Below are 25,889 nucleotides of genomic sequence, written 5' to 3'. Positions count from 1 at the left end.
ACTACTGGAACTCAAACTTAACTTTCTCTCAAGATAACTGTGCTTAACATTGGGGGGAAGAAACACAACCCACAGACACACTAAAACTCTTCTCATGTTGGGGCTAATTGTGGAAAAAAGATATGTTGTTCATAAACGGGAACCTGGCATGCCTCTGGACTTGGCCTCTTGGAAAAATGACATGGGTTGGTGCATGACGGCAGACAGGCAAATCTATGAGGGGCAACGGGGTCTCTAAAAAAGTGGACAGAGATAGTACAACAGTGACAAACATAGAGGGTGTCAGCCGCTGATCTGGGATAGATGGAAAGGGACTACCTGAGATATGGTGCAGAGCGAGCAACTGAACTATTTTTAGTATGATGAAATGGGCATGGCAGATCCTCAAAACCAAGCAGCTGACTTGTGCTCAACACTGTATTATGATTGAGTGCTTTCTGTGATCTTCAACTGTTTAACAAAAAAATGTTTCCAAAAACACAAGAATTCCAGATGTGGACACATAGACCTTAAATCCAGAGACTAGTGCAAAAGCTTTTGATTGAGAGTTTGGAGTTAAAACTTGAGAGTTCCTAAGGAAGGCTAGAAGGTTGCGTCTAAAGAGTTTTTTTAATTTAAAGTTCTGACAGTCCTGCAGAGTTGTCTGTTTCGGCAATGGCACCAATTGTGTCATCTTAGTCCAAAGAAGCGGAATGAATACATCCAGCCTTATTATGGCACAGGAGATTTGCCTCTTAAAGGCGGTCATTTACTAGAACTTTCACGAAGGGGCATCTGACTCATATTAACATCCTAACTCAAATTTGGAAAAGTCTGCGAAGAACCACTTTCCCTCCTCTAGGACCTTTTTGGGAACTTGGAAAAACCATAGAGCCATCTACCCAGCGGCTAACCCATATAAATAAGACAGACAACTTTCCTTGTGTTGTCACTGTCCTGTCACTGAATGAAAAATCCACCTGGGAGGCTGAGTGCTTCCTCTAAACATGCAGCCAGTGCCTTTGTTAAAATCTTGGTGTAAAGATTTATGAGGGTGATTGGGTTTCTTTTTAAAAGACAGGTGTCTTGGGAAAAAGTACCCTGAAAAGATAGTAACTTAGCTCCTAGAAATGACTACTGTGGATCTGGCTGCTGAGATTTTTTTTTCCCAGACTTGACCGGCAACAGTCTTGTTCCATCTATTACTGTTCTGTTATTGGCCATTTTCTCACCCATCTCAAATACCAGTCTAAATGGATGGACTCACCTGAAACTAATTCTCCCTTAAAGGAAATGGTCACTTATTAGCTTCAAGTCTCATTGTATGGCCTTTATTATCTACAAGTGGAATACTTCTATCCGGGATCATGCAGTCAGTGATAGTATGATCTATTTTAATGAGTTTCTACTGGGGAGGAATGCACATATTTTCACTAAGATGGCTTTCCATCTACTTTTCTTGGTTTTCAACCAGAAGAGAGTGGTATAGACACCAGAAAGATATTGTTCTTTAACCAAGGATGGTGGGGGGAGTAAGAGAAAATGTTTTGTTTATCTTGTGATCTAAGCTTGCATTCCCTCACATCTATTTCTGGCACCACTGTTGTGGAATGCCAGGCGGCCTATTTGAATCTGGATTGGCATGGTATCCTTTTCAATTTAACTACAGTAGTATGGTTTGGTTTCCAGTTACTATAAAGATATATTGTTTCCTTATGTAATTGAGAGCCAATTTATTCATGTGGTGTGTGTTTTCTTTCAACTAATTCTTTTTAAATGGTTTGGCTTCATTTTCTGCTTGGCTCAGGGAGAACCAAATGAACCTATATGGTGGGTTTTTCCAGAATTGTGATTCCAGCTAGTTGAGGTCCACTTGAAGATGTTTAGGTGAGAACTTGAAGATGTTTAGGTTTTGTGTGCTAAGGATTCACAGACATTGTTTGTCAAGTGAGAGTAAGTAGGACAGTTGTGAAATACAATATGCTGGGTATCACTACAATGTAAGAAAAAGCATAAAGAGAAGGGGAAGCCTAGGACATTTGGACGTTGATGGAGCCTCTTCAGGCAGTTCCTGTAACAATAGCACATTTCAAGAGAGATCAGTGGTGATTTGAATCATTCAGAGCTCCACATGATATGCCTCAGCATGTCTGATGCAGTTGGTGGAGTTTTACATCATTCCAGGTATATAAAAAAAGACGAATGCAGACTAGGACAAAATTCCAACAGCTGGGAGCAAGCAAGCAACCTTTGCTCGATTATCAAAATTTAACACACCAGTGGATATCTTAAAATCAACAACATCTTTAAATTACAATTTTAGGCTTGTTTATGCACTGATTGAAACGTAATTTCAAAAGTTATGTTAATTTATTTCAAATGTAACAGTAAAAAATATCTGACAAAATATTGAGATGCTAAAATAAAAAGAAAATAAATATGCAAAGACAAAAAGTATTTACATATGAATTTAGAAAAATATACATTCAATTTAATAAGCTTCTAACACTTAAAACTCAGGTGCAAATAGGTTTTAACTTTCCTTGTGTTGTCACTGTCCTGTCACTGAATGAAAAATCCACCTGGGAGGCTGAGTGCTTCCTCTAAACATGCAGCCAGTGCCTTTGTTAAAATCTTGGTGTAAAGATTTATGAGGGTGATTGGGTTTCTTTTTAAAAGACAGGTGTCTTGGGAAAAAGTACCCTGAAAAGATAGTAACTTAGCTCCTAGAAATGACTACTGTGGATCTGGCTGCTGAGATTTTTTTTCCCCAGACTTGACCAGCAACAGTCTTGTTCCCTCTATTACTGTTCTGTTATTGGCCATTTTCTCACCCATCTCAAATACCAGTCTAAATCGATGGACTCACCTGAAACTAATTCTCCCTTAAAGGAAATGGTCACTTATTAGCTTCAAGTCTCATTGTATGGCCTTTATTATCTACAAGTGGAATACTTCTATCCGGGATCATGCAGTCAGTGATAGTATGATCTATTTTAATGAGTTTCTACTGGGGAGGAATGCACATATTTTCACTAAGATGGCTTTCCATCTACTTTTCTTGGTTTTCAACCAGAAGAGAGTGGTATAGACACCAGAAAGATATTGTTCTTTAACCAAGGATGGTGGGGGGAGTAAGAGAAAAGGTTTTGTTTATCTTGTGATCTAAGCTTGCATTTCCTCACATCTATTTCTGGCACCACTGTTGTGGAATGCCAGGCGGCCTATTTGAATCTGGATTGGCATGGTATCCTTTTCAATTTAACTACAGTAGTATGGTTTGGTTTCCAGTTACTATAAAGATATATTGTTTCCTTATGTAATTGAGAGCCAATTTATTCATGTGGTGTGTGTTTTCTTTCAACTAATTCTTTTTAAATGGTTTGGCTTCATTTTTTGCTTGGCTCAGGGAGAACCAAATGAACCTATATGGTGGGTTTTTCCAGAATTGTGATTCCAGCTAGTTGAGGTCCACTTGAAGATGTTTAGGTGAGAACTTGAAGATGTTTAGGTTTTGTGTGCTAAGGATTCACAGACATTGTTTGTCAAGTGAGAGCAAGTCGGACAGTTGTGAAATACAATATGCTGGGTATCACTACAATGTAAGAAAAAGCATAAAGAGAAGGGGAAGCCTAGGACATTTGGACGTTGATGGAGCCTCTTCAGGCAGTTCCTGTAACAATAGCACATTTCAAGAGAGATCAGTGGTGATTTGAATCATTCAGAGCTCCACGTGATATGCCTCAGCATGTCTGATGCAGTTGGTGGAGTTTTACATCATTCCAGGTATATAAAAAAAGACGAATGCAGACTAGGACAAAATTCCAACAGCTGGGAGCAAGCAAGCAACCTTTGCTCGATTATCAAAATTTAACACACCAGTGGATATCCTAAAATTAACAACATCTTTAAATTACAATTTTAGGCTTGTTTATGCACTGATTGAAACGTAATTTCAAAAGTTATGTTAATTTATTTCAAATGTAACAGTAAAAAATATCTGACAAAATATTGAGATGCTAAAATAAAAAGAAAATAAATATGCAAAGACAAAAAGTATTTACATATGAATTTAGAAAAATATACATTCAATTTAATAAGCTTCTAACACTTAAAACTCAGGTGCAAATAGGTTTTAACTCTGAATTTGCAGTGAAAATAATTGATTAATTAGCCAAAAGCATATTTTAAAAATTCAAATGTCAAATTTATCTTCACATGCAGAATGTCCACTTTCTTCATAATCTTCTCTTGTTACTACCATATCTTCAAAATCATCATTTTCTGAAATTAATTTTCCACCTTCCCAAGAATAGGTAATAGGGCTGAAATGAGATAGATTATGGGGTTTCGTTAAATAAGCAAAGTTGTACTCTCATGCAAGATGCAGCAGAACAATATTGATATGCACAAGTGAAAAATATATGATTAGCCTACTGAAATGTCATATTATTTTGGCTTGTTATACATTACTTTTCTATTGAGAGTATTTGATGTATGCATTCTTATAATTTTAAAAGCAATAATCCACACTGTTCAATCATTGAATCTTCATAGTTAATCAAATTGAACATATTTGCTCGTGCGGAGTCCAAGAGGACTTTTAAGGAGAGAAATTCCGTTCTTACAAAATATATATTTTTAACCTACAGTCCAGATCAATCAGTTTCTTTTGTAAAACTGAGCGATCTGAATTAGTAACAAACTTATGTTAAAAACATTAGTGAAATTATGCCTGATTTCTTTTATTTTTTATTTACATGAGAAAAAAGAAATGGGGGAGGGAATGAAGTCCGAAAGCCAATAGTGTAAAAGAGCAATAACAACATAACAATGCTCCTTTCAGGCAGCCAGTGGCTCCACTGCCCCAAAGTGCATAGCATTTTGTAAGAAAGAAGGTTATTAATTGGGGTATATGTGAGTCTACCATAAGCAAAAGGCAACACAAACAAGTTTATTTTTTTGTGGAGTTTTATACAGCACGAACTAGACCCAAAGGTATCAGAGCACTTTACATGAGGTTAGGTATAGGGAGATTAAGTGGTTTCTCAAAAATCACAAAATGATGAGCGTCTTTGCCGGGACTCTAAATCTATTCCCCAGCTAGGAGGTCAACCGTCCTAGCCTTTAGGCCACATTCTCTCCCATGTTGCAGGCTGTATATGTTGAACTGCTCTTCAAACAGGAAAGCCATTGGACGAGAGCCTGTAGAACTCAGTGTGTGAGTGGAAAAGGGTCCAAGAGGTAGAAATTCAAAATATGCAGCAGCTGCGATGAGTGGATACTTTTCACACCTTTGCCCTTTCAAGATTTCTATGTTTGGACTTAACCTTTAACTCAAAATCCTACAGCAGGGTAGGCCCTAAAGCTTTAAAATTGGACACTTTTGCTGCAAAATCCTGCCGACGCTACAGAGGACTTGGAAGTACAAAGATTTTAAAAGATCCAACTTTTCACAGTTTCTGGAGCAGCTCCTCTTGGTCACTTCTAAGGCTCTCAAATCCTGACGGACAGCACTAAGTCAGTTCCAGTTGCTATTGGTAAGCTAGGTACTACAAGAAAAAGGCTTTTTAAAACGTGTTGTGTACCTGTGAACAAGTTAGCTACCTTCAGTAATGCTCTTTCTGGTGGATACTCTAACTCAGAAGCACTGCTCCTACACATCAACACCCTTCCGCTCCAGAAGTGACAAGAGTTAGAGATACACTAACTGCCACCTATGCAACCTGACCTCAGCTTCTATCATGAACTATGAAAGAAGCTGACATCAGCACACATGGGTGGCGCTTATATGTGTCTCTTAGACGTAGAGCCAATCAGATCGTTGAACAAATCAATGTGCAGATTCCTAGATTGGGATCGATAAAGTGGGCCCATTTCACAGACCGGAAAGATGGTGTAGAATCTATGGTTAGAGTATCCACCCGAAAGAGTGTTACCAAAGGTAAGCAACTTGCTTCTCTGATGGATAATTCGACTGCAGATTCTGCACCTTTAGAATAGATACCAGGGCAGTATCTCCTAAGGTGGTGGGTCTGGGGAACAGCTCAACTACAAAATGTCCTGCAGGTATAAGCTGATAAAATGGCCATCTCAATCGACTTGATTCTCAATGCAGTACTGCTACATGAACGCATATGAACTGATTCACCATGTAGTTGCCTGACAAATATTTCAGACAGACACTCAGCATGGAAACACAGTGGTAGTAGTCTGGGTCCTCGTGGAGTTGACCCTTATGCCTTCTGGAGTCCGCTTCGTAGCCAGTCTTAATGCAGAGGACTATCCATTTCAAGATGTTCCTTTTCTGCACCACACAGTACTGCTTCGCTCCACAGAACCCCACTAAGAGCTGATCGTCTACCTAATATTTTCTAGATGGATTCATATAAAAACTTAGTGCCCTCTTGTGGTTCAAACAATGGAGTCTCTCTTGCCCTTCAGGTGTAGAGGAGGTGAAGCAAAGAAGGTCGAGATAGTGATGGCTCGCACAACGTGAAACTGAATATTCACTTTTGGTATGAAAGCAGCTAGAGTCCTTAACACCAGTTTGTGTGAGAAAAAGTTGGTGGAGGGAGGCTAATCTGAAAGGGCCTTCAGTTCACTCGCCCTTCGTTCACACGTTATCATAATCTAGAAGACCATTTTAAGGGTGAGCAGGCACAATGCACAACTGTGCATTGGTTCGAAAGGGGAACACATTAGAATTGTGAAGGCTAACTGTGGTATCACGATAGGCGATTTAAATAAAGGCAGTTATTTAGACATATAAAATTAAAACTATTACTAAAATAATCATTTTAATTTAAATTATAATTTACTATTTGTTTGTAAACTTGAATATACCGAATATATATATATATATATATATATATATATATATATATATATATATATATATATATATATATATATATATATGTTATGTTACTATTTGTTTTGTAGAGCGCTCAGCTGCTCCAAAGAGCGTCCCGGCGCTAAAGATCATCACACTAAATACCAGCAACTAACATAAAGCCATAACGGCACCAAGATTAACCATAACAGCAATTACAGGGCAAAAAGATAAGTTTTAAGTCCCTTCCTAAAAACAGAGAGATTGGTGCACGTCCGCAACGTCAGGGGCAGCGTGTTCCAGAGACGGGGTGCAAGGTAACTAAAGGAACGACCTCCACAGGTATATATCCAACAAACAGTCGTCCCCACTTTGAAGAGCCCAAATCAGGTAGGTATTTCAAATTTCGTTTTTATTATGCAGGTTAACAGCGCAGTTTGAGATGGAAGCAAAGCCCAGTAAATGAATAGCCCGGCGCGTTTCATGCTCTCCTGAGCATTTCTTCAGAGGCTTGCTGAACTCTGTGTGGAGCATTTAGGAGTTCCGATCTTTATCACCTGCTCCAGTTGTCGTTGGCACCCCCGGGGCCTGATGGTGTTCATAGTTCGATTAGTGCTGCTACAGTGAGCTGCTCCCAGAGTAAAAATTTCACAACATTAAAACCCCAGTGGGTCCGGAAATTGTTCATCTCTTCCCTGCGTTGTAAATAACAAACCAGCAAAACGACCTCTCTGCCAATTCTTGCTGTGTAAGACAAATGTCTGCAGCTTGGACCACTTACACGTGACAGGGCTCTTCCCCGACCGGGACCGGCCGGTAAAAACATCCAACAAACAGTCGTCCCCACTTTGAAGAGCCCAAATCAAGTAGTTATTTCAAATTTCGTTTTATTATGCAGGTTAACTGCTTACCGTGTCCTGATTGCTGCAGGCGTTGAAGGTGATTTCGAGGTCTGCACCTGGTTTTCCCTCGCCGTGCATTGGCGAACAGGAACATTGTCTAATATATATATTTATATATATTCAGAAATCCTAGTCCAGCCTTCATTCAAAAGAAACCAGCGTCGAGGCCCCAATGTTGTACAGTGCTAGGGTTTATTGGCACATAAGAAAAAACACCCTACGCGTTTCAAGGTCAGCCGACCTCTTGCTCACGGGTGGGGGGAGTAAGTGAGCCAGAATACTGGGAAGGAGACAAGCTTCACTTAGTGTGGATAAAATCAATTATGGAACATAGTGTGGGAGGGTATACTCAGACGTGAGTCCCTAGCTCATTGCACCATCAGGATTCAAGCAAGCCGGGCTGACGACGGCTGAAATACCAGAAACCGGTCCCTGGTAGCTTGTCTCCTTCCCAGTATAAGAATTGGCTTGGTATTTTGGTTTGCCCTGTTCCCATCATGCACTGGGACAGGAACAGACTAATTTGCATATAGCCAGGTTCTGAGCTGGGATGGTGCAGTGAGCTAAAAAACGGTGATGGACCAAGCCCTGATCTCTTGACTGGGTAGGAGTATTCTGCATCATTAAGAAACTGTCCATCACCTTTTCCAAAATCGTGCAAGCTTCAGTGCCACTGCCTGGCTCTGCCTGCCCTGCTCTCTGCCCACCAGTCTTCCTCACCCGCCCTGTCTATGGATGCATCACGAGTCTGTGCAAGCTTCAGCAACACTGCCCTGATCTGCCCGCTCTATGCCCAACCGTGCTCGCCTGCCTTTGTATATGTCACAGCAGCTCGATCCCGTGCAAGCTTCAGCACCACTCCTGGATCTGCCTGCTGTCTGCCCATCCATGCTCTCTTGCTCATGGGTGAATCATGCAGCACGAGCGCGTGCAAGCTTCAGCAACACTGCCCGGCTCTGTGCTCACTGTGCTCTCCTGTCCGCGTATGCACCACAGCAGCATGAGCCCGTGCAAGCTTCAGCACCACTACCCTGCTCTCTGCCCCTCCGTGCTTCCCTGCCCTTGGATGCGTCACTGCGCCCGTGCAATCTTCAGCACCACAGCCCGGCTGTGCCTGCTCTCTGCCCACCCATGCTCTCCTTACCCAGTGCGCGTGCAGGGAGGGGAGGTGCGAGAGTCTGGCTGATGCAGATTTCCTCTCCTCCACAACAACGGATGTGCATGAGATGCCGGCACAGTTGACATAGACGTGTTTGCACCATCTCCAAAGCATAGACGGGATCCTCGTCACAGAACCACACGCAATTTCGTCCACAAGAATGTGCATTTTCAAAAGCAGAACACATGCATCACAAACACAGCCGCTCAACGGACCTACCCGCCTCTGCTTGCTCCCAGACCTTCCCTCACAATGAACAGCCGCCCGAGGAATGCCATGCCTCTAATGCAAGGGTGATTCGACCGCCCGCGGCCTCTCCAGGGTTTGAGGGAAAGCGCGATGCCTTTAAAGCAAAACAATCAAAAGATGTAAGCGTGCAATACCGAAACCGGTCGTGGGGCGGGACTTCGTTTTCTCCTGGAAGCCCACGCCCACGGAGTGGATGGCCAGAGAAGGAGTGATGACGCGGGGCTCCCATGCCCGAGGGAGAGCCGCGCGGAGGCTGCTGAAGTCCCGACTTGCGCCGATGCAGTGAGTGGGGCTTAGCGGCGGCGGGGGGTCTCTGTGTGCTCGTGTGTGTGTGAGCGGCGAGCGGGCGGGCCGGTGGGCGGGGGGGTGGTGGTGTCTCTGCGCGCTCGTGTGTGTGCGCTCGTGTGAGTGTGCGGCGGGGGGTGTCTCTGTATGTGTATGAGTGCGTGAATGTGCGCTCGTGTGTGTGTCTCTGTGTGTGCGCGTGCAAAAGCAGGGGGAGGTGTGGCTGTGTGTGTTGGAGGCTTTCAAGGGAGACAGGAGATGATGAACGTGCGCGCGACCTGATCCGATTACGGAGGCTGTGCGTGCCCATCTCTTGTCTCCTCTTGCCTCGTTGTAAGCAAGCGGACGGCTATAGGTCTCGCTGCGACATCGCTTGGTGATGCGTCGCAGGGCGAGACCTAATAATAAAGCCCACAGCTCTCACCCTGCATACTCTGTGAGGTACAGGGTAGACATCTTTTTTTTTCTTTTGAAAATCTGTTTTATTCAAGTTTTCGTTTTGTTACATTCAAAAGGCACAAAAATATAACTCCCCTCCCCGCATGACAGCTATATAAGTTACATAACTCTTTGCTGGTGAAATTCGTCCCACAAAAGACTAACCCATTGACCAAATGAGTCTGGTGATGCCGAGATAGTCCCCTAGTTGTCACTTTTAATCCTTCCCAACTGACCCGCTCCCCTCGGTCTCATCTCGTGCTTTGTTTGTCTGGGGTTGGCATCATTATAGTATTTTGGCCACCAGGCCTTTCCACGGGCCCATGACCTTTGTGAATCTACTTGGGCATGCACAGGCTTTATATATCTTTTACCCTGCACGCATACACCAGTCCACGCTGGCTTCCCATTTATCCACCATTGGGGATGTAGCACCTCCCCACTTTTGTACGATGTCCCGCCTAGCTACCAGTAAAGCAACACTGCAAAAGTGGAGTGCATATCTGTCTTGTGTTTATTCCTGCCAGATTCCGAGCATAGACACTCTGGGATTTCACTCCAGGGCATGAGAGTCTTGCTCATAGCAAACAGTCTCATACTGGTGTAGTATGCTCTATGCAATATTTTGAGCTTGTTAAGTCCAAACACGGCTCTGATCACCATCTCGTCTGGGTATCAGCAGCCATCCCCCACCACACATCATCCTCTAGTCTGCCAAGGTCCTATGCTCACCTGTCCCACAGTACCCCAAGTGGGTTGGGGGGAGCAGCACTATTTGCCGGTTTACCATAAATGAGAGAAATGGCTTGACGGTGTAGGGGGGCCACCAGCACTCTGTATTCTAGTAGTCCTCCATTGGGTCTATGCTGGCCAGCAGGATGTGCCTAACTTGTACAAATCGCAAGTATTGGCTCCAAGTTAACTTGTATTGTGCCTGCAGGTCTGAAAACGTCATGCAAATTCTACCACGTCCCATACTGGGGGTTCTAGATTGAATATTCAGGGTGGTCATGTCTGTCCTTTTAGGTCAACCTGTTAATCACGGTGTCTTATTTGGTAGCTCCTGGGTGAAATTTCACTCAGCATTCACACATATTCAAACGCTAAGAACTGGCTCCGAAGAAGTTGGTGAGCACATGCAAATTAGCCTCCTGGAAATTCAGGCAGGGAAAAGTTAGCTTTTTAATATTTATTAGAAAATATAATAAATATAACTATTTTATTATCTTTTTCGCTGTCCCTTTCCTGACTCACCAGTGGTACGTTTTTAATCTGTGCTCTGGTTTTCTATATACAACAGATAGGCCAGCCACAGAGAAAAATAACTTTTGGGTGCTAGTTACAGTAAGGACACATTGTATGTTTTGTTACTAGGGACACGTGCACTGAGTGACCTCCAGGACTGCTCGAGGCTCTTATGCTGTTTTAAAGATGTACTTCTGTTTTTGAGAAACTGCCTGGTAGTAGGGAAGAAGGCGACATCGAACCTAGTGTGCCATAAGATGATCCACAGCCTCCTGCCTGCCTACGCTACGCTGGACGGATCAGATGGGGACAGTGATGACGAAACCTGAGGACCCAAAGTGGCCCCTTTTTCCCCTTACACAGGGGTCCCTGAAAGGCTCAGGCAACGAAGAAGTAGACAGCTGAGGACCGAAAGGTGCCCCCTCACCTTACCTGAGGGGAGAAGGGAAAACTGAGGCAACTAAAACTGTTCTGTCCTTTTTCCCCTTGCCCAGGAACGGGTCGGTGACAGGGGAAAGGAGGAGGCAGATGAAGACAGGTGGAGTAAATATAATTATTTACTGTATGTATTTGACTAACATGACCTTTTTCCTTCATAGGTAAAAGGTAACTGGGATAGGTTGCACACTAGTTGTCAAGTTTGTTTGCAATGACTTATGAATAAATAGGGCTTTGTGGAAGGTGACGACAGATGTATCTGAACCAGACGTGAGGCCCTAGCAAGTGTTTAGAAAAAAAGGGACACATTTCTACATGTCCTACTTTTAAATACCTTGTGCCCTGTTTTGTGGGCACCAAGGTCTACATAGGGGTGACACTGATATTTAAATGAAGTTTTTGACCAGTCAAAATGGTTTATTTTGACAGGTCAATTTACAGTTTTCACACTTCTACAGTCGGAAAACACAAGGTAGGACTAAAGCAATGTTTTAACTGGCACTGTAGAGAATAGCACAATGGTGCTGCAGTCCACTGGTGGCATTTAACTTCTAGAATTTGGATACACTTTGTACCTTATGCTAAGGACTACGAGGAAAGTTAAGTATGCCGATTAGGAATACACCAATGTAACCATGTTTAAAGGGGAGTACAGGCACTTTGTTACTTAGTTGCAGTAATAAGGTGCACACAGTTCAAAAGCTGGCAAAAATATAGGGTCAAGTAAAAGGGGAAAAATGGGGGGCGACTAGACAGAAAAGGCAAATTTCCTACACATGGTTTCACGACTGACTAATTAAGGCCATCTCTTTTTAAAAGGCTCAACATGACTTTCAAATCAACAGATAGACAACTGCAGAATCATTATCTCAAGATAATCCTTAGTAAACTGACACCATTCTGAGTGCAAAGAGCAGAATACACATGATCCATACTTGTTCTATCTAAAAGAAATGTTATTCTCTTCAGCTGAAACTTCAACAAACCTGCAGTCTCAGAAATGATATCAACAGGAACCCATATTAAATGGAGCTGCATTACCTTAGGAACTTTCTAACCAAATAATATAAATGGACTATTCACTTCAAGATTGACTGAAAAAATGGGACAGCTCACAACGAATGAATGGGAGACTGGATTTATATAGAGCACAGCTCTCTAAAGAAGTGCCCAGGAGCTAAGTTACAGGCAATCCTACTAGGAGGTCCTACAGTGAGGTAAACAGAAAAGTTTTTTAGGCTTTCCAGAATAGATGATCCTTTTGAACGGCCCAAAGTCCTACAGGGAGAGTATTTCACGGGAAGGAGAACTTGGGAGAGGTTCCCCATTGTTTATGCGGCCTAATGCTCTCCGAAAGAGATAGTGGGCCCGATTTATCAAATGCCTGATGCATTAGGGAAGAGAGATTTGGTCATAAGAGACAGTTTCACAAAGCCCTGAAGAACAAGTTACTTACCTTCGGTATCGCCTTAACTGGTAGAGACTGTAGCTGCATTTTTCTTACCTTAGAATTATCCCCACGAGTCAAACTGAATCAAAAAAATTTTGTGAGCAGTACCCCAGTGGGGTCATTCAGCTCCGCTTGACTTAGTTGGCACCATCATGGCACGCTGAGGTCGGTTACTTTTTGCGACTTTCCATGCCAGAAGCACGGAGCCTTGTAGTACAATGACCACTGGGGTGGAAAACTAGGGACGTGAAAGGGGAAAGCCCTTCTTTAAAAATCTGGTTTCAAAGCAGGGAGAACGGGTGGGTCGGTAAGGAATATGCGGCTAGACAGTCCCTCTACCAGATAAGGTGTTACTGAAAGGGAGTAACTTCTTCAACGTCGGGACACCTCTGTTTGAGGTAGCTGTGACGCTTTACAAGTGTCAATATCATTATTATTATTATTAATATTATTATTATTCTGCGCCCAGGACTAGAACTAGGTAAAGGTTCAATCCTAAAAGGCTGGTTACCGTGTAGTGTAGGTGAGGTGATGTAGGTGAAAGGGTATGATGTTACCCGGGCCTATATTACGGTACCTACATGAAACATAACACCCACTCCTCTTCTGAATAGTCAACAATGACAAAAATGCTAGTGAACAATTCTCTTAACTAGGTAGTAGTGTATAAAACATTTATCAATGAGGTTTGTAAAACCTTGTTTTAAATTCATGTAAAAAACAATTTAAAAGGAGGGGCGTGGCCGGCAGTCGTGCAAGATGGCCGAGATCTAAAGGGACTCCGAGATTGAGACTACCTCCCCAGTAATCCGATCATTCATCCGTTCTCAAAATTATACCCAGTGACTGTACCTGCATAGCTGAGGAGGAGCGGAATGGATCAATCCGACGCTGGTGCCTCTCCGTTGCCGGCTGCGCAAGATACGGACAGCGGCAGATTGAGGCCTGCTCGAGTGGTGGAAACCGGGGGCTAAATTTTGATGGCCGGCCCGCGGGACTGGACCGCGCCTGTCGTGGAGGCTGCGGAGGGGACGGCGCCTGTTTGCAGTGCGGGCAAGTGCGAGTGGAGGCTGCTGCGGTGTTGACGGCCGCTGCCCTTGCCGAGAGTGGAGGTGAGGTGGAGCCCTCCTGGGGGAGCCGTGGACGGCGGACCGGGTTGGGCACGTAGGCCTGACTGTGGCGAATCGAAAGGCAGAGGCTGGGAGCGGAACGGGCAATGAGGCACTGACCCAAGCGGCTCTACTGAGGACCGCGCCGGGACACGAGTGACGCGCGCCTGTGGGGGTGCCTGGAAAGAACGCTGGAAGACGGACGGCTGTACCAAAGGGCAGTGCAGGGCGTCCATGTACAAAGTGCTGCCATTGACCGAGTGCCTGAGGGACTCATACGGCCAGCAAGAGCCCACATGAACTCTGCCTGGGGGAGTGTCCCGTATCACTGCTGAAAACTGCAGACCTGTGTGACATATCACGGAGTGTGAGGTGAGAGGCTAACGTGCGAAATCGGCGTAGGTAAAATTGAGATACCTCCTAGGGCAGCACCGGTAGGCAGCATGTCCCAGAATTAAATAACGCCGCAGCTGTGTAACGAGTGTTGGGCCTCCGCATCAGTGGCGGCTGGTGGCCCCCCAAACAAAATGCGTCACAATACATTTCAATATAAATATGCAATTCATAAATAGATCCAAAAGGTACAAATAAATTACAGGAATACTTAATATTAATCCGAAGACATGGCTAGAAATAAATTATAATAAAATTACAAAGTGCACAGCTTGAGATTCATTGTTGGACTTTAACCAATGAATGTTAACAAGTTAGAGCCCCAATAATATAATTAAATAAAGCATCTTTTTTACCATATGCTATAATGTGTATTGTCAATCCATAGTCAGTATACTTTGTTGTCAATTTGTGTCCATTTGAAATCCTTGTTCCTAAACCCTTGTCTTTTCAAATAATATAGTGATAACGATTTAGGAACTTTAGCCGGGGATACCTCCTTTTCTTACACACATTGGCCCTCAATAATGTGCAAACAACGGTAGGCTCCATTTCTGCGGATGTTACGTTCCTACGGGCGGATTTCCAAAAAATTTCCGCCAAAGTCACAGAGGTGGAGCAGGTGACAACATTACTCACTAAAGACACTAAAATATTGATTAAGAAGGTAGCGCAATTGGAGGCTGATAAACGTATGGCAGCAAAGTTGGATGATCAAGAAGGGCGCTCCTGCTGGAATAATGTTCGAATTACAGGGATACCTGAGAATGAAGGGGGCCCCGCCATGGACCTATACATTGAGGACTTAATAAAGACAAGGCTACAGCCAAAGGAACTCTCTAACTATTTTTCAGTAGAACAAGCGCATAGGGTGCCGGGTGGCAGGCCAAAACCCGGTGCCCCCCCCCCCCAAGACCGGTGTTAGCCCGCATCTTCCACTTCCGGGACAGAGACGCCATTCTTCAAATGGCCAGCGTGGCACCGCCCATCCGAGTGCAAAACTCTGTCATCTCATTCTTTCAGGACTATACGGCGGCAGTCTCGGCACGCCGGAGGAGCTTTTTGGAGGTCAAAAAGGCGATGAGGGCCTGCGAGCTACCATACTCAATGCTCTTCCCGGCAAAACTGCGAGTGGTGGCAGACAGCAAGACATGGTTTTTCAAAACACCGGAGGAGGCTAACCATTGGCTTGAAGGATGGAGACAGGTGGAAAGACCTGGACAAGAGTAAAGGAGACAACGAAGTATTGGGAAAGAGGACATTCTTGAAGGCAATGAACAAGGAAAGGGCGAGGATGACCAAGTGCGTAAGGAATCCGGAGAATGAGACCCTCTGTGGTTACCCACCACCACGTAAGGAAGGTATAGACTGACGTAGATTCAGGCCCTCCTCTGCAGTATGACAACGATGGAATTATCAAGGAATATGGACTCTGGGGGTGGGGGAAGATGTGGTCTTCCTTGGACCAGCTCCCAAACGCGCAAGTAATGGTTCAGGGATTGGGTTCTAAGCACTCTGCTGAGTTGGGGTGGCGGGCAGTTTCGGGTCCGCATGGCAGGGAGGCAGGGAGGGGGGGGATTGTTTCAAGTTTTTTCACAAGATGGTTACTACATGGTTATGCACAACTTTAATTCTGCAGTCAAAGAGCACACGGTGAAACACTCAAACTTTATCCTGGGAAATATTGCTTGCTTTAATGGGCACGTCGGGCATAGAAATGGGAGGCACAGCGCAGGTTGAGTCAGTTGAAGACCCTAGCACCATGGTGCCAACTGTCTCCTTACTCACATGGAATGTGCGGGGTCTGGGTGATAAAATTAAACGTGGCCTGGTTCTGCAATGCATCAAGAGGGGCGGCCCGGCAGTAGTGTTGCTGCAAGAGACGCATCTTACGGGCACGTCCAGCAAAGCGATGGACAGATGGGGAAACAAAATGGTGGCTCTTTTGGAATTCACGTCAGGATCCAGGGGGGTGGGTATACTGGTGAGGAAGCAGTTTCCCTTGATAATACAGTATGTAAAGTCTGATGGCTCAGGGAGATTCACTGTCATAATTATACAGTGGGAGGGACGTGACGTCCCGTAAGCATAGTGTCTGTTTACATCCCCCCAGCGCTGCTCGCAGTGGCCCTACCAGACTTCAGTGAATTCTTGCTTGGATTACCGGAGGGGGAACTCATTATTGGAGGGGACTTTAACGCAATTATGAATGAAACCTTAGATAAGTTCCCTATCAGGGCTGGTACATCTGGAGTGTCACGTCTGGGGAGTTTTATGGATGCAATGGGTCTTACAGACCTGTGGAGAAGACACCACCCAACAGAACGCCAATTTACATATCACTCAGGGGTCCATAATAGTATGATAAGGATAGATTACTTCCTGGGTTCACTAAATAGCCTTAAAAATATAGAGACTATAGAAATCAGACCCCGGGGCATTTCTGACCATTCCCCAGTGCTGCTTCGCTACACTTACCACCGACAGAAGAGACACCGTATTTATCCGATACACCCTGGCTATCTGCAAAATACGAAAATTAGAAAAACGCTTTAAAAAGGAACGATCCAGTATTTTCAAGAAAATGCGGGATCCGTTGCCTCTCTGACCACCCTCTTGGAGGTGTTTAAAACAGTTATCAGGGGGCAGGCCACAGCCTCCATCACAGCACATAAGAGGGAGGGGAGTAGAACTGCAGAATCTATAGTCCGAATTGCACATTGCAGAGACCCGGCACGCTAGCGACCCCACCCCCTGACACATCCCACAACCTCCGGCTCAAACAGCAGCAACACAAAGAACACCTCACAGCACGGACCAGACTGCAGATACAGGCCACGCGACCAAGTGTATGACATCGGCGATAAAGCCGGGAAATTATTGGCGAGGCTAGATAGAAGAGACAAAAACGATAGATGGATTGCGCAGCTTTGTACAGAGGAAGGACAGGTCACAACTAACCCACACACAATAGTATGCACACTGGTGCGACACTTTCAAACAATTTATTCGTTGGATTCGGAAATGTCCTTAGAGGAGGCGCTAACTTATGTACAAGATCTCGACATGCCCAAACTAACTCCGGAAGTGGCAAGAGAATTGGAGGGTGATCTAACGGTTGACGAGCTGCAAGCAGCCATTGGAGCGCTGCAGTCGGGCAAGGCTGTAGGTCCGAACGGCATACCGGTCGTACTCTATAAGAGAATGACAGAGTCCTCTACTCCTCGCTTATTAAATATGTTCATTGATAGTTTGAAGGTGGGCGAACTCCCATCGGACCAACGTACGGCCACAATAGTGGCTATCCTGAAACCTGGAAAGCCTGTGGATAAGTGTACCTCATACCGACCTATTTCCTTGATAAATGCAGAGGCCAAAATCCTTGCAAAACTGCTGGCAAATCGGCCCCCACCGCACTTATCAGCAATCATACACCCAGACCAATCGGGCTTCATGCCCGGCAGGAACTCGGCCCTCAATCTGAGGAGACTCCATGGGGTACTTGCTTGCGCGGTTTAGTTGGAGGAACTGGCGGTGGTGCTCTCGCTGGACACGCACATGGCGTTTGATATGGTCAAATGGCCCTTTCTCTTCTCAGTTTTACAGCATTTGGGGTTTGGACCAAAATTCTGTTCTTGGGTTCGGCTCTTGTACACCAAGCCTATGACTCTTGTCACTGCCAATGGTCATATTTCCGAAGATTTTCCTCGGGCGAAGGGCACGCGCCAGGGCTGCCCACTATCGCCGCTACTTTTCGCGCTGGTATTGGAGCCTTTGGCGGCGTGGATACGATGGGAACTGATGATACGAGGCCTCAAATGGACAGATAGTTGGGAGGATCGAGTGTCCCTCTATACCGACGATATCCTGTTATATCTGATCACACCGAAGCGCTCTATATTGACCCTCCTGAATGTTTGTACGGTTTATGGAAAGGCCTCTGGGTACACCATAAAGTGGTCTAAATCGGTACTGTACGTGCTGCACGGTGCCCCGCCACATCTTCCTGATAGTTGCCCGCTTAAGATTGCAGGAATTACGTTTAAGTATCTGGGTACCTATGTCACCGCCGACTCCGGGGAATTTTTTAACAAAAATCTACAGACGCCGCTACAGCGTCTCAAACGAGATGTACGTCACTGCGGGACACTGCCACCAACATTGTTGGGAAAGGCAGCGCTTTTTAAAATGATGGCCTTACCCCGCTTCTTATATGTTTTAGAGAATACGCCATACCAAGTACTGTCAACCTATTTTAAGGCTATCTTGGCACAAGTTTCTATTCTCCTATGGGGTAACAAGCCAGCACATATTGCGCAAGCCAAATTAGTGCGAGGATGGTACGATGGGGGAATAGCACTCCCTGATGTACAACTCTATTATTGGGCTGCGCAACTGAAAGTGATTAATCAATGGTTGCATGTCCCGATGTCTGATCCAGCATTCAAGGCAGACAGAACGCAGCTTGGCACAAGGGGTATGCTTTCTCCCATCTATGATAAGAAACTGGCATTAGCAATGTTTGGTCCACTGCGTCATACTCTGGTGTTGTGGCATACCACTCAGGCCAAACTAGGATGGCGAGGGGTGATAACCCAGCTTACTCCACTGTGGGACACGAAAAGGCTAGGCAGACTCAGAAATAGCAAAGGCTTTGATCAATGGGATGATATAGCAATATCCACGGTGGGTGATATGTGGCAGGGAGGTGAGATAGTCTCCTTTGAGGGTCTACATATATAGGCGATATTGATGACTCAGAATGGCAAGAAGTGTTGGCATCCCCAAGGGAGGTGGGCATACCGTCACGCCTCAGGCTTGTGCAGCTCCGAATCCTGCACCCATCATACTACACCAAACATACTCTGCACAGGATGGGGAGAAAAGAACACCCCTTCTATCTGCGTGGCTGCGGGGAAGAGGGAACCTTTCTTCATACTATGTGGGACTGTCCTAGAAAAATGGCATATTGGACACAAGTGCTGCATACTATATCACAATCAGAAGGGGTGTCGCTTGTGCCGGAACCAAGACGATGTCTATTAAATATATGGAAACCAAATGATCTCACACGTTATGGGTAGAGTTGGGTAAGGCTTGGAATTATGATTGCAAAACGGAAAATAGCACAAAAGTGGGGAAGCATGGAACACGTATAGGGGTAATATTTGTGATCCACCATCAGAGAGAGATGATGATGACTGATTCAGATGAAGTGTGAGGAACTGTGGGGAGACGACTGGGCCCGATTTTTAATGCTGAAAGCAGGCAAAACTGTGCCGTTGTAATATTTGTTGGACTTTCAAATAATGGAGTGTTGTGCTGCACTGATTTCCTATGTGATCGACTGCTTTATTTTGTTGTTGCAAAGAAAATTAATAAAATAAAAATAAAAAAAACCTGAGTGGCAGCGTGTTGGCATAAAAATGCCATCCTGGTTTCAGTGTCTGAATAAAGTATTGTCAACCTCCCCCACCAAAAAAAAAAAAAAATTAAAAAGGGGGAAGAAAAAAAGATTTTACAACAAAAATCAGTTGTTTGGAATGGTCACTTAAGCAACAGTCCTAATTGAGTTCGTTATTTAGGTTGAATTTTGACAAGCGTCAAAAGGTCATGCTTTTCAGCAAGAAAGCGTCAATTTTTAGGAAATGTTCCAAATTATGTTAAGTTTAGAAGAAAAGAAAATCTCAATTCTTTCTCAGCACATGATGAGCCAATTATAGATTTAGGGCTAGATGTAGGTAAATTAGATTTACCGATTCATGAATACCGAATTTTACCGATTTGGTATTCATGAATCGGTAAATCTAATGTGGGTAATCATTCAGTATCAAATACCCAATCTGTAGGATTCGGTATTTACAGAATCGGTAATTACCGAATCGGTATTTGCCATTGATTCCTATGGGCCTTGAAGCCCATAGGAATCAATGGCAAATACTGATTCGGTAATTACCGAATCGGTAAAAATACCGAATTGCCAAGGGGGACAACGTGTCAATTTAACACCCTGTAGCACCCCTGTTTCTGGCTTGTGTGCCATGTGACACACATACATGCCCTTAGGGCATGTGTGCCACAGGGCACAGGTGTACATGCACAGATGTGCATGTACACAGAATTCGTTATTTACCACCGAATAGTATTGGGTGGTAAATAACGAATTCTTAAGGGCCTGTGGCACTGTTTACTGTGCCACCTAAATCTGGATTTACAGAATCGGTAAATTTACCGATTCGGTATTTTACTGATTCAGTAAATTTACTGAATCGGTAAATTTACCGATTCTGTAAATCTCAAGCCCCCTGCATGTCAAACACCAAATACCGGTCGGTAACGGCCGAAATCGGCCGTTACCGACCGCTATTTGGTCTCCTACATCTGGCCCCAAATGTCCTGGCTGGGAGACGCTACATCATCGCTGCTTGCTGCTGCAGGGGACGGTCCTTGAAACACCTCACAGATGATATTCAGTACTGCCAATAGCTGGTGTAGAGGCATCCTGTGCGGTTGTCGATACCGGAGTGCTAGTGGTGGAGATGAAGCTCACCCCAGTTGTAAAAGGCACCTGGGGTTCTCGAGGAATGCAGTCATCAGTACAGGAGTACGCTGAGGACATTGCCGAGCATGAGACCTCAAGGGTTCCAGCCTGGTATTCAAGTCCACAGGCGTGTCCGTTGCAAGTGTGAGACAGAGGTCCAACACGCATTTGTCACCGTAAAACAGGCATCGAAGAACAGTAAGATGCAGTCCATCCAGACTGGTCTAAACTATAGGAACCAAGAGGCGCTCAGTTCCCTTAGGCGAGTTGTGCCCAGATGCTGTACCATGCGTTCACGGTATCTCCACTCCTGGAGCGCTTTTGCCATCTCGTTGGTGATTGGGCCGTTATGTTATGTTATGTTATGTTATATAATTTTTGTATAGCGCGCGGATGCCACAGCAAAGTGGCGTCCCGGCGCTTTGGAGAATAATAACACAACACGCCAGAAAAGGTGAAAAGGATGGGCCTAGATTGTAGTAAAAAGGAAGGTTTTAAGTGCCTTTCTAAAAGGAAGCAACTCAGGAATGAAGCGCAAGGGGGCAGGCAGAGAATTCCAAAGAGTAGCCGCCAACACTGAGAAAGAGCGTCCGCCCATCCTAGATTTTTTGAAACGTGGCACAATGGCCAAATTAGATCCAGCAGAGCGAAGAGCTCTGGCAGGGACATAGTGCTGGATAGTCTGTGCAAGGATGGGAGGGGAGGCTGCTTTGAGAATCTTAAAAGTTAAGCAAAGAGCTTTAAACTTAATTCTCTGCCCCACCGGCAGCCAGTGGAGATCCTGGATAGTCCGACGGGCCGAGACAAACTTCGGAAGGCCAACAAGCATCCTAGCTGCCGCATTCTGAACTCTCTGAAGACGAGATAGCTCGGCCTGATTAAGGCCCAGAAACAGGGAGCTAGCATAATCTAGTCTGGTAAGAACCAGGGCTTGGACAATAATCTGTCTGGTCTCCGCATCGAAGAACTTAAAGATTGGTCGAAGACACTGCAGAGTGCCAAAGCAGGTGCCAGCCACACGTTTTGTGTGGGAAGTGAAGGAGAGTTTATGGTCGAACCACACCCCAAGGTTTCTAACCTCCGTCACAGGGGAAGGGACGGGGCCAAGATCAGAAGGCCACCACTGGTCTCCCCATAATTCACTTTCCCTACCAAAAATAATGACCTTGGTCTTAGAGGCATTAAGTTGGAGCCGATTGTTCGCCATCCAGCCGGCCACAGCTTTTAGAGCTGACTGAAAGGTGGGGGCATCCATGTTGGAGTCGCCATTAAGTGCCACCGCCAACTGCGTGTCATCGGCGTATGACACTAAGGAGAGACCAAAACTGTGGGCTACCTCCGCTAATGGCTGAACATATAAGTTAAACAAGGTAGGGCTCAGGGCCGACCCTTGGGGAACACCCTGGAGTATGGGACGAGAAGCAGAAACAAAAGGGGGTGTGGAAACCTTGAAGGCTCGATCTTTAAGAAAGGAGCGAAACCATTCAAGTGCCACCTCTCCAACTCCTGCTTCCATCAGGCGATGTAGAAGAATCTGGTGAGACACCGTATCGAAGGCGGCACTGAGATCCAAAAGGATCAGTGCCGCCGTCTGACCCAGATCCAACAAATGTCTGATGTGTTCCACCACGGCCAGGAGGGCAGTCTCTGTGCTGTGGCCTGCACGAAACCCATTTTGGGAATTGTCCAGTATATTTGCTTCCTGCAGGTGAGAAGATAGAATAGCATTAGCATGAGCTTCTGCTAATTTAGCTGGCCAAGGAAGAAGGGAAATAGGTCGGTAGTGTTCGGGCTTGGTGGGATCAAGGGCGGGTTTTTTAAGAATTGGGATAACCGTCGCCTGTTTCCAAGCTTTAGGAACACTACCCGTGCTGAAGGACAAATTAATAAGGCCATGTAGAGCAGGGAAGCAGCCTTCAGCGAATTCCCGGAATTGGAAGGGTCTCATGGGGTCGTCCAGGGAGCCAGATTTAACTTTAGTCGTCAGGGCAGAGAATTCCTCCAAGGTCGGACTAGGAATAATCAGTAATGGTTTATGAACCAATGACGTAGGGCTAGTCTCCGCAATAGGAAGCTGGGCGAATGACTTATAGATAGCCTCCACCTTTTCGACAAAAAATGAGGCTAAGTCCTCACAGTGCGTCATAGAGGGTTGGAGGGCGGCAGTATCAGTCCTTTTACTAGTAAGGTCCTTACACACCCTGAAGATGACCTTGGTGGGGTTGGTGCTGTTCTTGATCTCCTGAGAGTAAAAAGCCGCCCTGGCCGTACATATGGCCCGATGATACACTCTAGTGCAAGCCCTATAGGCTGCCTTGAGGTCAGTATCATACGTTTTGCGCCACGCGCGTTCTGCCTTTTTACAGGAGATTTTGAGTGTTTTGAGGGAATCATTATACCAGGGGCTAGAAGGGCTAGATCTGGTCTTGCTCCACTTAGCCGGAATAAGTACATCTAATGCGTTATTTAGCCACTCGCAGAAGCTGTCGTAGCCGCGGGAAACTTCAGTGGGGGGTAGGGGATGAAATCTCATCAATAGCTGATGGAAATGCTCTAAGTTCAAGTGTCTCCAAGGGCGTCTAAGACTGGCTGAGGGATTGTTTTTAGGAAGGGAGCAGGAGGTTGTAATACGAAATTCAATGAGATGGTGATCAGTCCATGCCATGGGTCTGGGATGGAGCACTGAAATATTCGTGGAAAGATTAGTCAAAACAGGATCCAATAGATGGCCACCTATGTGAGTAGGGGATTGTACCATTTGGATCAGTTGGAACGCCTCAAGATCCGCCAACAAGCTATGGATCGAGTTGGAAAGCGGCGCATCCATATGCAGGTTGAGGTCACCGATAATCGTAAAGTTTGCAGTCTTTAAAGCTAAGGAGGAAATTACCTCCGGAAGGCTTTGACGAAAAGCGGCGTCAGGCCCAGGAGGTCTATAAATTAGAAGTCCCGTGAAAGTGAAATGGGGATTCACTGAGATGTTAAATAGAGCACTCTCACAACCTGCTATGGTGGTAGGTTTCCAGATGCAGGGGTAGCAAGTTTTTACCGCAACTGCAATACCTCCACCTCTGGCCTTGCGAGGGAGAGAGTGCATAATGTAGCCCGCAGGAAGGGCTAGATTAATGACCGCCATGGACTGGTCGTGCAGCCAAGTTTCCGTAAAGAAGAAAATGTCCGGATTGTCGTCAGAAATCAGCGAGAGGACTTCTTGGGAGTGACAGGACAGTGATCTAACATTCAAATGCATAACTTTAAGGATGGATTGATTAACTGTGCCTATGGTATCGGCAGGATGAATGTCCGCCGAGGGCCTCAGCTGGAGACTATGAATACACATTGGTGTAGGAAGTTTAAAAGGACAAGTGGGGCATTGGAAAGGACCACTGAGAGGATCCAAGGAGCCGAGACCGCTAACATAACATAACATAACATAACCATGCGTTCACGGTATCTCCACTCCTGGAGCGCTTTTGCCATCTCGTTGGTGATTGGGCCGTCCATTGCGTAGCAGATAAATGACAATCAGGATTCCCACTATTGACAGCAGGATCGGTGGTAGACCTCCAAAATGCTTCCAAATACGGAGTGTATAAAGTTTGGAATAACTCCGAGGATTGTCTGAAAGGTGCTAAGAAATCATGACCCTATGGTTTAAATAGGTGTACAATACCACTCGTATCAGACATATTAAAGATATGATCTACCATTTCTGCGAAATGAATGGGGCAATTTGTAAGTAAAAGTGCCTGTATCTCAGCCTAGGTCCTAGCAATTTGAAGATCAAAGGTCTCTTGAGCGAAGGTTAAGGGTACTGTTTGCTGTACAAGCAGGGCTTTCAGTCTGCTCACAGTATCAAACTGTATTAAAGAAACATTCAATGAAGGCCATAACGGTGCCTCCCTGACTGTACTTGTTGGGGAAAACAATACTTGCATACAGCAAGTAACGCTGGAGTTCACGGTGACCAGATAGGCAATGCATGGAAGCATCCCACAGCAACCTTGATCGTTCAGCATCAAGTAACTCCCATGCGAGAGCAGCTCGAATACTGGTTTAATCACGACAACTGAAGTCCCTTTCATGTGGCAGGACAAGTTTGATACTGACCCATTACAAGCTCCGTGAAATTAAATGGCCTGGCACATGAGAGAACCACTCAAAGCGGCCTTGCAGTTTGTACCACTTAGAAACACTTCTCAATCCCCACTCCGGCATCGAAATCTATGTGGTAAATCCAAGAATTCCTTAATGTATAGCTTACCCATCTTCTCATATTAGCCTGCCTGCCTCTGTTCAAGACAATATTGAAATTGAAAAGTAGTAACCGGTAGAGTTATGTGGCCATGGATAAGCCACTCCGTAGACGGAGATTCCGCTACTGTAAATGGTAGTCGGTCCAGTTTTTCAATACACAGCATTGTATATTTTGCTCTCCGTTGAGCCATTTCAACCTGTTTATCTGTTAGATTATATTCAGAAAACAGAGACGTACGGTTTATGAATTGCTGAGGCACATAGCCTGCAGGGAAAGATTGAAGGGTCCAGCTCAATAACATAATGAAGTGTAACTGTGATTGCCGTGTTGTAATATGGATAATCCTGTTCCAGTATGTCTTTCGCAGAAGATACAATGCTGCCTAAGGAATATATTCTGGAGGACAAAGTTGTTAACTTATTATCTACCACTGCTAGAGATTTCTCCAAGTTAATACAGTCTATTTCCCGTATTCTCTCTGCAGCCACTTGTTAGGACATTTTCCAGATTTCATTATAGGCAGCATAAATGCCAGCATATATGAAACGTTTCTGACTTGGTTTCCAGGGATGTTGTAAAATATCTCCAAGATCCATGTCTTGTGAGAG

The 25,889-nt window shown here is 45.0% G+C and overlaps 1 protein-coding gene across 2 annotated transcripts in view; it reads right to left on the bottom strand.

Annotated features, from left to right (window-relative positions):
- Nucleotides 1-3,355: 3,355 nt before the first annotated feature.
- Nucleotides 3,356-25,889, bottom strand: part of ACTR6 (actin related protein 6) — a 306,657-nt gene continuing 284,123 nt past the window's right edge. For both annotated transcript variants that reach the window (XM_086920320.1, XM_086920322.1), the window contains exon 11: nt 3,356-4,304. In XM_086920320.1, the coding sequence (XP_086776446.1) occupies nt 4,175-4,304 (130 nt within the window). In that variant the 3' untranslated portion in view covers nt 3,356-4,174. The remainder of the gene's footprint in view (nt 4,305-25,889) is intronic.

The sequence above is a fragment of the Lissotriton vulgaris genome, chromosome 5 (assembly GCF_964263255.1).
Source record: "Lissotriton vulgaris chromosome 5, aLisVul1.2, whole genome shotgun sequence".
Taxonomy (NCBI): domain Eukaryota; kingdom Metazoa; phylum Chordata; class Amphibia; order Caudata; family Salamandridae; genus Lissotriton; species Lissotriton vulgaris.
This window is presented reverse-complemented; position numbering and strand designations above follow the sequence as displayed.